Below are 12479 nucleotides of genomic sequence, written 5' to 3' on the forward strand. Positions count from 1 at the left end.
ATGGAATCCTCCATGTCACCATAGGAAATATTTTCCCCCTCGTATTTCTTGTGATTAAAATGGCAATGGTTTTTTGAGCAAACAGACCTGGGCTCCTGCCTGGCTGACTGTCATATGCATTGTTCTGGAGAGCAACCCCAAAGTGCTGACCACCTCACATCTCTCTCCTGTTTTTGTTTTCCATCTTGCAAAACACAGCATGCAGTGTGGCAGGGCTTAGCTCTCAGTGCAGGTGTTGGCTTGAGTGTGGAGGTGGGCAGAAATTCTCACTAGAAATGCACTGGGCCCTGCTTGTAGTCTAGGACAAGGAGGAGAAAAGCCAGGGAAGTGGATGAGCAACACCACAGCAGCAGAAGGGGTCTCCATGCTCTCCTCTTGCCCAACTGATGCTCCCCCCCTTATTTGTGAAGTCAGTTGAGGCTCTGGTGAAGGCAAGGGCAACCCGCAGTCACGTAAGATATTTGGTGAGATTAAGACTAAAAGGGGCAAAGGAGGGAAGGAAATTATGAAATCGTGCAATAGTCCAGAGGTTTCCAGACTCTTTCACTGTCTGGACCACATCCGAAGCAGAAGATCCTCTCATGAACATTTTCTCTCCCATTTCTGATCATGCAACATTTCTGTGGCAACTGCAGCAATTCCATACATGAAAAAATAATATTTAGCAGATGGAAAGTAAGGAAGAAAGTCAAAGCCCTGTAATTAGCTTGTTCTCCATGGAGTTGCAGATACCTTCAGAGCCTGTGCAGAGAGCTGTGGGCAGAGCCACGGCGAAAGGAGAGAAAACTTCACAAGCAGGAGATTAGGAAACCAAAGCAATCAGAGCTGATGGTCAAGGAGCTGTGGAGAGTTTTTTAACCATTCTGTTTCCTAAACCCTTCCATGTGATTTCATCTCTTTATCAAGCCCTCCCTTCAGAGTTTGAAGGTAGTTTTTGCTGTTTCTGTGTATTTGTCCCAGGGCCTCACAGAAAGGCCTGGGCTCCCAGTAGGTTTTCCATCTCATCCCCTCATTCTCTCTGTCTGGCAGTACTTTGATCAGGAGGCCTCCAGCATTCGTAAACTGGGAGAAGGAAGTCTGGCATAGAAAATGTGCTGTGGAACAGAGCAAACAGGACATGGCTCATACAGAACAGGGACTGCAGGAACTTTGTAGGACCAAACCTGAGGGTAACATAATCCCCATGAGCCCTCCTATGTGTGGGAAACACTACTTTTGAAGATACCTTTGTCAGCTTAAGAGTCTGGTCGAAGAGGCAGGGTGTGCAGTATTCTTGCTGATGGGACTTGCTAGTTGCAGTAGGATTTAGAAGGCCTAAGTCACTCTGGGACAAATGCAAAAGTCTGTAATAACAGTATCTGCATCTGAGTTAGTCACTCACTGAGTGAGTGAGGAAGGAGTGTGGGTTTTGGAGTTAGAGCTGTGTGCTTTCCTGGTGATGGCTCCCTGCTCCCCAGGCTGCTGCTCACCTGGAGACTGCACGAGTTGCAACAGGCAGTTTCCTAATGAAGGAAATGCAAACTGTGCTGCTGGCTCTCCCCTGACTCAGGACAGAGGCTGCTTGTTGCCTTTTGTGCTCCTCTAGCTCCAATGGGGGAGCTTCAGGCGGCTTTGCATGACTTTGTAACCAACCTACATGGTATCATCCACCCACGAGTGCTCTTTCCTGGCTCCCTGTCACAGACAACCTTTCCTTATAAACATCTGGCATTTATTTGCTGTCCTACTGGGAGCTCCCCCTTTGCTGTTGTTCCTCAGAGGGCTGTAATGCTGTGCAGTCACATACCAGATACGGTGCCGTCATGTACCACTCCGACACCAGGTACTCACGGGAGACCTGACACGGCTCAGCCCCGACCTTGGGCTTTTCCTGTTCAGGCACCAGCCACAGCAGAGCCAGGAGAAATGAACTCAGCTTTTACCTCAAACCACGAGGGAGATCAGCCTGGGCTCAGCTGTGGAGGAAAGCAGCATTTAAGGGACTAAAAGCAGAGGAAAGCTCGGCGTTTCGTTTTCCAGCAGCCACAAAGGAATCCCAGGGCAAGATGCTGACACCAGGAGTTTTGCTCGCTGCTGGCACACAGAGATAGGCAAATATTAGCAGGACTGAGAACCTGCCTAAAACCTTGGAAAAAAGCAGTTTCCCATAATATATCATGGACAAAATTTAAAATCAAGCAGCTGTTTAGCGTTTGATCCATCTGCAAGGGATGCTTTTGCAAAGCATGTATTGCTCTTCAATTTATCAAAACATGGGCTGCATGGGAAGGAATGCTCCCCACGCCGAACAGCTCCACAGAGGGAAGTGGCTAAACTTCCACCAAGGAACGGTTTGATCCCAGGCAATAATGTCGGAGTTTGGGTTGTACAACCAGAAGAGCCTTTGTGTACACCCGGAAAAACGAATATAGTGAAGTGCCTTCCCTTTCCAGAGATTTCAGAGTACGTTCACACGCGCCGGGGCTGAATGTGGGGGAAGGCACGAAGAGGTGGCACCGATGAGGCTGGTGTCTCCAGCTGCAGAAACCAGAAAACCAGGTTTGTGCCCACAGACACAGTCAGCCATGGGCAGGAAAACTCTGTTTTACATAAGGAAACCCCAAACATTGCTGGAAACAGAACTGAGAGATTATTATCATGTCATTTTTGCAAAATATAGAGCAGAAGCTGCATGACTGCTGAAGCCATAATCATCAAGATCCTTTAGCAATGAGCTGCTGTCTTCCAGATCTGCACAGCCTTCAGTTTTGGTGACCAGGAATGCAGAGGGGGGTGGTTTGTTTTTTTTTTAATTGCATAGTTAAATTTAACTGCAAGGGGCAGCAAACTGCCTTGTAGGTAAGTGGCTGAAGAAAACTGCCACCAATACTGTGTTCATGTGTTTACGAGGCTCTGTCCAGTGTCTCCTGACCCACAGTCATTCCCAAAACCACTGTTGGGATCGTTCACACCCTGACAACGCACTGGGAAGTAACTCAAAGGGGTAGAGGACACTGAACACAGCTGCTCATATGTCTTCTTCCAGACATGCTTTTTCCTGTGTCAGCTTGTGTTCTCACATTTTTCTATTGCTTCTGGACAGCCCTGTATTTTCAAGTCTAAGAGAATTGTGTTTCAAAGTGATAACTCTATAAATAAGTAGCTAACACCCAGCTGACTTCGGTCAAGAAAGAGAAAAACGTGACAGTTGGCTACTTCAGGAAGCCAGTTCCCAGGACCTGGATTTTATGAAGTGTTGGAAATTGGGATTACACTTTGTTTGACTGGAGACTCTTGTCCTTCTTTTGCCGCCTAAATTGCAATGTGTGATTTCTGTTGTGAGATTTGCTGGTTTGTCATATATACACATGAACTCGTGGCTCACACATGTTCTTAAAGACAGGTTTGGGCACACGCAAATGCACTTTCCTCTCTTTAACTTTCTTTCTACCCCTCAAAATCCCTCGACACTTGCACCACATCACAAAGCTGCTGCTGTGGCACACTTCATTTGTGCTGTTTTATAACCTTGCTTTTGGTTAGTTACCAATTGCCTCTATTTTGCCTTAATTGCCAGGGAGACAAAGGTGCGATGGGGATCCCTGGGCGGCCGGTAAGTCAAAACCTCTTGTGTGTGCCTTATCCTCCCCATTCTCTTCCAACCCCCAGGATTTGGCGGGGGGAGCTTTGAGGATGGTCCTTGGCAGGTGTCAGTGTTCTCTCTGAGCCCCACACCTGAGGGGCTCCCCTTGTTACAGCAGGGTGACCAGCCCTGCAAGCCACACACATGCCAGGAGGGGTGTTTCCATTCCCTCTGCTGTGCTATCCAGGTCCTCCTCTGGTTCAGCATCCCCCTGGTTGGGTGCCTCCTGCTCCACCTTGTGCGCTGGCCAGGCTTGCTAACTGTGGGCTTGCTAACACGCACCCCTGCCTGCCACCAGCAGCTGCCCTTTCCAGATAATTCTGCCCTGAGTGAAGGGAACCATCCCCTGCCTGACTCAGGGCTGTATTTTGGAACTGCTCCTTGCTTGGGCATCCCATGATGAGGATGGGGAGGAGGAGTGGGGCAGGAGCTGAGGCCACCCTGCTCATCCCAACCCCATAGCCAGGGTTTTGGGGTGGGAGAGCGTGCCCCTGCCGCTGACGCCTGTGTTTGTCTCTCTCTCTCTCTCTCTTCCCTGCACCCTCTTGCATGTGGCTGCGGTGGGTGCCACTGACCCAGGGACTAAAAGGGCAATCTGGAGAGAAGGTGAGTCAGCTTCTCGTAGCCTGTAGCACCCCCAGACTCTAGGGCCTCCTCTAGGGCCAGCCCAAGCTCCCTGGTCACAGTCGTGGCCACTGCAGCCAGCTTTGGGCTTCCACACCCCCAGGCTGCCCCATCTTCCGTGTCAGTGCAAGTATATTTCCCAAATTCCTTCCAGGCTACTCAGCCTCTGAAGACGCTGCGTTTCTTGTTTATGACAATTTACTAACAGCATAAGAGCCAGCGGGCACACGCAGGGCTTCCCTCCAGGCTTCCTGGGTTTTAACCATTGACTTTCTTCCCCACTGGCAGCTCTGCTTGACCTAATCAACCTGCAGCTCCCCTCCACCTCCCAGGTTAGCCTGATCCCTGGTGCAAGCAGGAGCAAGGAGGAAAATGGCACAGCATGCTTCTATTTCTGACACAGTGGGACACCATCTCAAAGACTGCTTGCTGTGTAATGAGTTGGTGTTTTGCGCCCACAAAGAACTGGTGGTTTGCAAAGCACCCTACTGCTGGTCCCTGTTTTGACATTTCAGTGTTAGTGTATTTTCCCCAGAGCTGTGAGTACTTCCCACCCATGAGAATAGGGAAATGGAGGTGTTTGGGGTGTGTGAATAACTGAGTAACAATGTGTAGGAATTAGGAAAGGGATGAATATTCACCTGACAGGGATATCACCTGTGCACTACCATACCAGGCCTATTTGCTCCTCTTCACAGTAGATAGAGAGAAAAATACAACAAGGAAGGGTAAGGTAGGAGAGAGATTCTCCTTCCTTGCTTTCACTGCTTGCTCATTGGAGCCAACCAACATTATCCAACAGACTAAGATTTCCCCACCTGAAGCCATCCTGTTTTTTCTCTGCATGTCCTTGCATTTTTCTCTGGCCAAAGTTTTCAACATGAAGGGACAGCAGATACATACAAACAAACTGTGGAAAAAATCCATTGTCCCTGCTTCCCCAAAGCCCTCTGTGAGAGCCCTAGGTCCTTGGCAGGCAACAGCTTTGTTTTGCAGAGAGCTCTGCTTGCTTGCAGGCTGCTTGGTTTATGGGATGCTCCATCCCAAAGGTCCCCAGCCCTGGGCACTTCTGGAGCTGCCTCTCAGGAGTACACTGTTTTCCAGAGAGAGGGACATGTCTTGCCCATCGCACGCCGTGGGTGGCAAGGAGCTGGAGAGGCAGCTGTTTTCTTTTCCAGCAAGCACTTTGCTCTGTTTTCATCCACATCTCAGCTGAGTTTGAGAAGTACACAAGCTGCCCACAGCTCCAATTTCCCTGAAGCCCAGTACATCCCTCCTCCTTTTCTTTCTTCTGCAGGACACAGTCCTCCTGGACTCACAGTAAGGAAACAGCAAGGGTTTCAGGCCATCTTTCACACTTGCAATGGGGCAGAACCTCTGTTTTGCCAGAAAGTGTTTTGTGTGTTTATAGTTCTCCTTGCTGTGCAGCTTCCATTTTCTGGCACTTCTGAGCAGCTACAAATGACATCTCTTTTCTCCTAAAGTGTGAGGCAAGAGCTGGGGGAGGCCAGAACGGCAGCTGCCCCATAAGCCCTGAAGGTCTCACACCTGAGGCACCCTCATTTAACCCCAGTCTTGACAGGAGTATCATTGTCTTTGTATTTTCCTTTCCTCCTTTGCTCACTCCTCTTCCTCTCCCTCGTGTCTCTGCAGGGTGCTCCAGGAGAAGCCGGCATGTCTATCATCGGGCCCCGTGGTCCGCCTGTAAGTGGCTTTTTCTCTCTATTTTTGGCTGATGCAGGATGTGGGCAGGTTACTGGGAAAGACTGAGGAGAGGCACTAAGACACAGCATCAGCTGGAAAGAGCAAAAACCCTGTATAATGTGGTTCCCATACTGAGCCAGCCTTGGCTTTATACTGCTATTATATACTATATATAATGAAATTACAGCTCATTCTCCAGAACAAATAAGGAAGCCTTTCCTTGCAAGGAAACCATATTCCTGCATTTAAAAGGAAGAAGCATCCTTTCTTCTCACAACAGGGCTGCTACCACTTTTGCAGAAAATACGCCCTTTACCTGGCTGATCTCAAACTTGGTTTCTTCAGCAGGGGACAAACTCCCTGGTTTTGATGAAGGAGCAGGATCAGAGCTAAGCTGATGAGTGGCGAACTCACGAAGACGAGTAGTTTGGAGGTCTTGTCAAGTACCCAAAATCTTGGAAACTCCTTGTCAGCACATTTAGTGCTATCTGGGCGGTCCCTTAGCTGTCTGGGGCGATGAGGAAAGTGCAGGCAGGATTATACATCCTGTTCCAGCAAAAGTGTCCCTGCAAGGTGCAACGAGTCAGCCAGACAAAGCTTTTGCAAGGATAAGGTCATAAAAAAAAGACCAAGTTGAAGGGTTGGAGTGTGTTTACGTGCCCTAAACACTGGATGTTTCTTACACTGCGGTTCAGCCGGCAAGCCTCTGCTTTTGTGAGGGTGCAGCCAGTCCTCTCCACTCCATCCCTGCACAGCCTCCACCAGAGATTTCCATGAAAAAAAGACCTGGAGATTCAATTCTCTCCCTCCCAGTGGGCACTTCCGATTTTGATTAACCTGTGAAGAGCACCATCCTTGACCTGCAGAGAGGATGGGCCGCTGGAGCCTTTGTTTCACAGCAGAGGTCAAGTGAGAGAGACCTAGGCAGTGAGAACACTTGGCTACATCTGGCTTTCCAATTAACTTTCCAAAAGCCCCATGGCAAGTGTTTCTAATAACAAACAGCTTTACCGGTTCCCAGACCCACCTGCCTGGGATGCTGGAGTTTGAGAAGTGACAGAACCAAAACTCAGGACCCAAACAATATGCCCAGCAGATGGTCCCTGGCCATATGTCCAGGCAAGGAGGAACAGCTGGCAGGTCTCTCAATGCCAAGATCTGAGCAAGACCACCCTGCTCCACAAACAGCAGATTTTGGAGGGTAAGCGTCCTGTGGATTTTGCTGTTTCTCCCAGGCTGTGGCTCTCAGCCTTCTGGACAGTGTAGTTACAATAACTGGAGAGAAAAGTCACAGCCTTCTGGACAGTGTAGTTACAATAACTGGAGAGAAAAGTCATCAGTCCCTGTCCATGTAGGTCCTGCAGAGAGAGACAGGCGTCACTGATTTCTTGAAGGACACATGCCTGGTTTGCAGGACAGTTTTTAATGTCTGCCTTGGTGCTACTGCTGTGGTTTGGGAAAGTGCAGAACACGTTGCATCTTCAAAGCAGCAGAAAATTTAGATGGCAAATGGTACCTAAAATGGGGTTTTGCCTACACCAGTCAAAGCCCTCATATGCCAGGACTGGCACAATTCCACACTTTTCCCGCTGCAAAGCCTACTGTGAAGATGATCCAGTTTCCTGGGGAGCTGGTGATAGGTCAAAAGGATGGCTGAGCACTGAAGACAAACACGGAAACCCTGGCCAAGGGGCCACTCAGAAAGATGTGGGATGACAAATAGTTTCCAGATTTTTGTTTGGAGGTTGAAGTTTTTGCTCAAGCTCAGAGCTGCTTAACTTCTGGCCAGAGAGGGACAGTGCAGCGATAGTGGCAGAAACAGACAGTCTCCATGATTTGGCAGCTCCCAGGATTACATTCTTCATACAATCAACATTTTAAAAAGAAGACAAGGAAAAGCAGCCACCCAACAAAAACAGTCTCTTGGAATCACTCACTGCTGAACTGTTGTCTTGGCGTGATACTGTGCAAATCACGCTGCTGTCCTCCAGAGAAAGAGGCAACAGTCTGTAGTCTACAGAGGAAGCCAAATTGCACCATTTCCAGGTTTTTCTCTCTAATTCTTTTTTTAGCACTTCTTGTCCGGGGAAGTGTCCAACCGGGAACCAAAACTAATGAATTGTGGCTAGGCTCTTCTTGCTTCTTGCCTTTTCAGAAGCCAGCGGTGGACAGATCCTCTAATTTATAGCCTATCTTCCCTCCTGGTCACTGGCCAACAGGACCAGGTGGTTTTCTATGTATCTTGCAAAGCAAAGCTGACCAAGTTCAACTCTGCAGAACTAAAAAGCCAGTGCAAATGTGATAAGTTCCTGCTAGCATTGTGTACAAAACCAGAACTGCCAGTGCAACATGAGGCATTTTGTGGAACTGGCACATCCCTCAAACCCTGCAAAAGGACTGTTTGGCCCCATCAGACTGTTTGACCCATGTTTAACCCCCAGGTCTCTCCCAAAGGATTCTTATTGCTTCACTGTGGCAAACCTCAGCCTCACAGCCCAGCAGGCCTGTCCCCTCCTTCCCCTTCCCTTCCCTCAGCACCACACGGGATCACTCTGGTTAAGGCAGTTGCACCCTTGTTTATAGCTCTTTCCTGGGAAACCCTTGTGGGACTCAAACAGTCCAGTCATGGTGTCTCAAATTGCTGAAGAAAGCATTTTCTTCCCCAGAATGGGAGAGTATATAAGGAACCTGGGCTTTTTGGCATTGTAGCATAGCTTTCAGGGTAGGCAGGACCCCGCAGTGGTCACCTGATGAGCATGGTACAGGATTTACCTCATCCTGCTGCTTCCATCTACATGAGTGCTTCAAAATCTGCTGAAGTCTGGACAATATGGACCATAAGCTTCCTGACTTGGCTCACACATTTTTTAATTTTTTTTTTTTTTAATTTGAGATTGAAAATCCCTAAGTGAAGTGGTATCTTTACTGGACACCCACAAATCTACGGTCACTGTGACCTGGGGTGTCACAGGTCCCAAAAACTGAAGAACTGGGAAAAATTAACAGCCAGGACATTTTCTTTTTTTTTTTGGTGTTTTTAAGTGGGTGATGAAGAAGCTGCCAAACACATCCCAAGCCAGTGTTTGCTGTACCTGATCCCAAACTGGTAGCCAATTCTGGCTAGCTAGCAAGAGGCGGGAAAAAGACTTGGTGCTCATGTTCCTCTCATCACACTGCCTAACTCTACTTTTTCTCTTAGCTTTCAGAGGACCAGAAAAAAAAAAACAAACCAAAACAAACAAAAAAACCCCAAACAAACAAACCAGAAAAGAAAAAAATCATCTCTTCTCCAGAATTATTTGTGAGGAAAATGAATGTGCTGGGACTTGAGATTAGGGGAGAAGGAGAAGGGGGATGGTTGTGTTTAGACAGCAGTGATCTGTGAGGCTTGTCTTGCACAGAGCAGCACCCTGCATTAAACGCCTCTGGTTTATGGCAGCAAGAATTGCCATAAAATGAGCTCAGCCTCTGGAATATACTCCAAAAGCCTAGCATATGGGCTAGGGACACCCATTTAATTAATGTAAAAACTTCAAGGAAACTGCTTGCAGTCCAAAATGGAGCTGCTCCAGCATTTTCTTGGCCCTATACAAGCTGGAGTGGGGATGAGAGATTTCCCTTCCTTCCCAAGACACTTTCCCTTTGGAGGAGAATTAGGTGTCTCTTCAGAGAGTCCTAGGATAATTGGTCAGAGGCTGGAGAAAAGGCTCTGTAGAGAGGACTTAGGGTCTATCAAAATTCATTTCAGTTCCTCTAAACTGCTGTCTCTGTTTCATCCTTCCCAGGGACAGCCTGGAACAAGAGGTTTTCCTGGATTCCCGGTAAGTGTAACTGTTAATTTATGAGGTACGAGTGTGTGATGTTACTAGGAAGCCTCATTAGTGCCTGCTGTATCTCATCATTTCTTCCTGAAACCAATTACCTGATCTGATATCACTGGAAAAAGTAATTCTTTCTTCACTTGTTTTTCTTTTTTTTTTCCTTTTAAGTGATACTTAGGGGGGAAAAAACTCCAAACCACACAACTCCAGAAGGAAATTAATTTTAAAAAAAACCCCAAGTGTTAAAATAACATAGGTGAAGCCAGATCTGTTCGATAAAAGAAAACCGTCCTAAGAAATATCCCCCAAAAAAGAAAATAACCCCTAGGTAGATGAAATTCCAACCTTAATTGAGCTTTTAGGTGATATTCCAATAGCAGGAAGTGCCTGGGATCCAAAGGGGGCCCTACATGGTGAGGGTCAGCTGGGGACTGTCCTGGGCTGAACACCCTGGTCATGCCAAAGGGAGAGTACATAAAACATGAGAGGGAATTCTTCTGAAACACTGTTGCAGATGGGCAAGGGAACAGAGAACAAGCCCAGGAGAGGACAAAGCAAATTTCATTTCAATCCTACAGCTGCTGGCAACACTTTCTGAAGCACTGAGGCTGCTGGAGAACTCAAACGATTGCTATTTATTCATATGCATTTATCCTGGACAACTAGGGAGCCTAAGGCAAACACCCCCCACATCCCTGCTCCTGCCAGGCAGCTCAGCTGCTGCTCCAGGACACTGGATGTGCCAGAGCAGGTCTGCGGGGGAGACTCTCATGCCTGGAAAATGGGAGGAATTGGCAGCCTCTGAGCTGTCTGACCACGCTCCGTGGCTCTGCCCTGTGTGGAAAGGGGGGCTGTGAGCTGCCCCGGGGCTGAGGAGAAGCAGATCTCTCCGGGCCGTTGTGGTCTTTTGCTTTTGGAGGAGCAGAAAACAAATCAACCCAGCTCATGAGAAAGTGCCGAGTGGGACAGCGCTCTGTGGAGCCTGTTTCTCATCAAACACTACCTTCAGCATGTGCTCAGCCGTGTGTCACCTCTTCCTGGGGACACTTTTATTATTCTATCACTTGCAAAAATGCCTCTTGCCCAAATGTGTATGCCCTTTTAAGTTGAAGTCTTGAGAAAACTGCTGATTTTCAACTAGTTTATCGGACACCGTAGGATTTTAAATTCTGAGGGCTTTTTTCAAATTGCCTATGAATCCCTCCTCTCTTCCCTTCTTGTGTCCAGCATTGCTGCTGAAATGGGCTGACAGTGAGCAGGTCCCTGCTGGAGCAATTGGGAATCTGGGCTTGTACTCAGTGGGCCAGGGACCTGCCAGGACCTGGCCGGAGGGCAGGGGGAGTCACCTCACCTCACCCCAGTCTGTGCAGTCTTGTGGCACATGGTGCTTCCTAGGGCAGATGGACAGACACCCCGGGAAAAGCACTTCTCATCATTTTTCCTTTTTTATTTCAGGGCCCTATTGGCTTGGATGGCAAACCGGTAAGCAAACAACTTCTCTGCAGGCTTCCTGTCCTGCCTCCTGCTAAGTCCCACTGCCCTGCCAACCTGTGTCTTATACAGTATGTTTTTAAGGGGATTATTTTGCAAAGTCATGCACGTGCATGAATTAAAAGAAAATTAGGAGATTGGCAGGTAGGAGGATACCACAGATGCCTTGGGGGGAGATGCAGGAGCCAGGAGAACTCGGGAAGGCAGAGTGTGGCCTCTTCCCTTCTAGGCAGATGTATAAAATAGCACGTCACAGGGAAAGCCTTAGCAGGCACTCTCAGCCCGAATCAGACAGGCAGAGCAGGTCCCCAAGGCAGCAGCCCTCTGCCTCAGCCAACAGCTTCCTTTGAAATTGACCCTACAGCGTCTTTCTCTTCACTGCTTTGCTGAAAAGAGCTGCAGTAGAAGAGGGAAGGATCCTAAAGGTCTCCATGAGACCTCCATGCTTTCCTTAGAGCCTCCTCATAACCAGCTTTGTAGTAGAGAGACTGAAGTTCTTCCCATCCTTTGTAGAGCCAGGTGCAAACACAGCTACTTCCCCATGAACCCAGCAGATATGAAACCCACAGCTCCATGTAGCAGCCACACAGCCAGGTTCCCCACCAACTTCCTCTAGCCATGCTGCAATGGAAAAGGAGCTGGTAGCTCATACCTCTGGTATCTAAGTTCCTGCAGCAGGATCCTGTTTTTGCCATGAGGAACATGATCTCCAAGAGAGACCGAGCAGCCTCTCTCTTGTACTGCTCTGTGGGCACACACTGCACTCAGCAGAAGCTGCTCTGCCAGCCCGAGGGGGGCTGAACTTTGTCCCAACCATGCCCTGCAGAGCCTTTTCACCCTGTATTCAGCCCCCAGAGCTTTGTTCTGAGCATTCTGCGTAGCAGGGAGTGGTGTCCTCTTAGTTGTGTGAGCAAAGCTCGGCGCTGCATCCCCCTTTGGAGGTACCTCCCAAGGTAAGGGGGAAGTGGGGTAAATCAACATCTTCTAGTGACTGTGGTGGCTGAAGCTGATGCATATTTTCTTTCTTTTGCAGGGTCATCCTGGACAGAAGGGAGAGACGGTAAAAATATACATGTTTGTCTGCAGGTGATGGGTAGGTTTGAAATGATGTTGCCTCTCAGCTGGAAACAAGCTCATAGGCAGGGTAGCAATCTTCGTTCAGCTGATGCACGAGCTGCATCCCTAATTCTGTAACTTCATAATAGCAGTGCTGGGAT

At 48.5% G+C, this 12479-nt stretch overlaps 1 protein-coding gene across 15 annotated transcripts in view; it reads left to right on the forward strand.

The window, feature by feature from the left end:
• COL13A1 (collagen type XIII alpha 1 chain) overlaps positions 1-12479 on the forward strand; it is an 86701-nt gene that overhangs the window by 29908 nt on the left and 44314 nt on the right. For 14 of the 15 annotated variants that reach the window (XM_032694372.1, XM_032694371.1, XM_032694370.1 and 11 more), the window contains exons 5-10: positions 3557-3592; positions 4202-4228; positions 5900-5950; positions 9736-9771; positions 11227-11253; positions 12296-12322. In XM_032694372.1, the coding sequence (XP_032550263.1) occupies positions 3557-3592; positions 4202-4228; positions 5900-5950; positions 9736-9771; positions 11227-11253; positions 12296-12322 (204 nt within the window). The remainder of the gene's footprint in view (positions 1-3556; positions 3593-4201; positions 4229-5899; positions 5951-9735; positions 9772-11226; positions 11254-12295; positions 12323-12479) is intronic. The other variant, XM_032694373.1, reaches the window with a different exon arrangement.

The sequence above is a fragment of the Chiroxiphia lanceolata genome, chromosome 8, assembly GCF_009829145.1.
Source record: "Chiroxiphia lanceolata isolate bChiLan1 chromosome 8, bChiLan1.pri, whole genome shotgun sequence".
Classification (NCBI taxonomy): domain Eukaryota; kingdom Metazoa; phylum Chordata; class Aves; order Passeriformes; family Pipridae; genus Chiroxiphia; species Chiroxiphia lanceolata.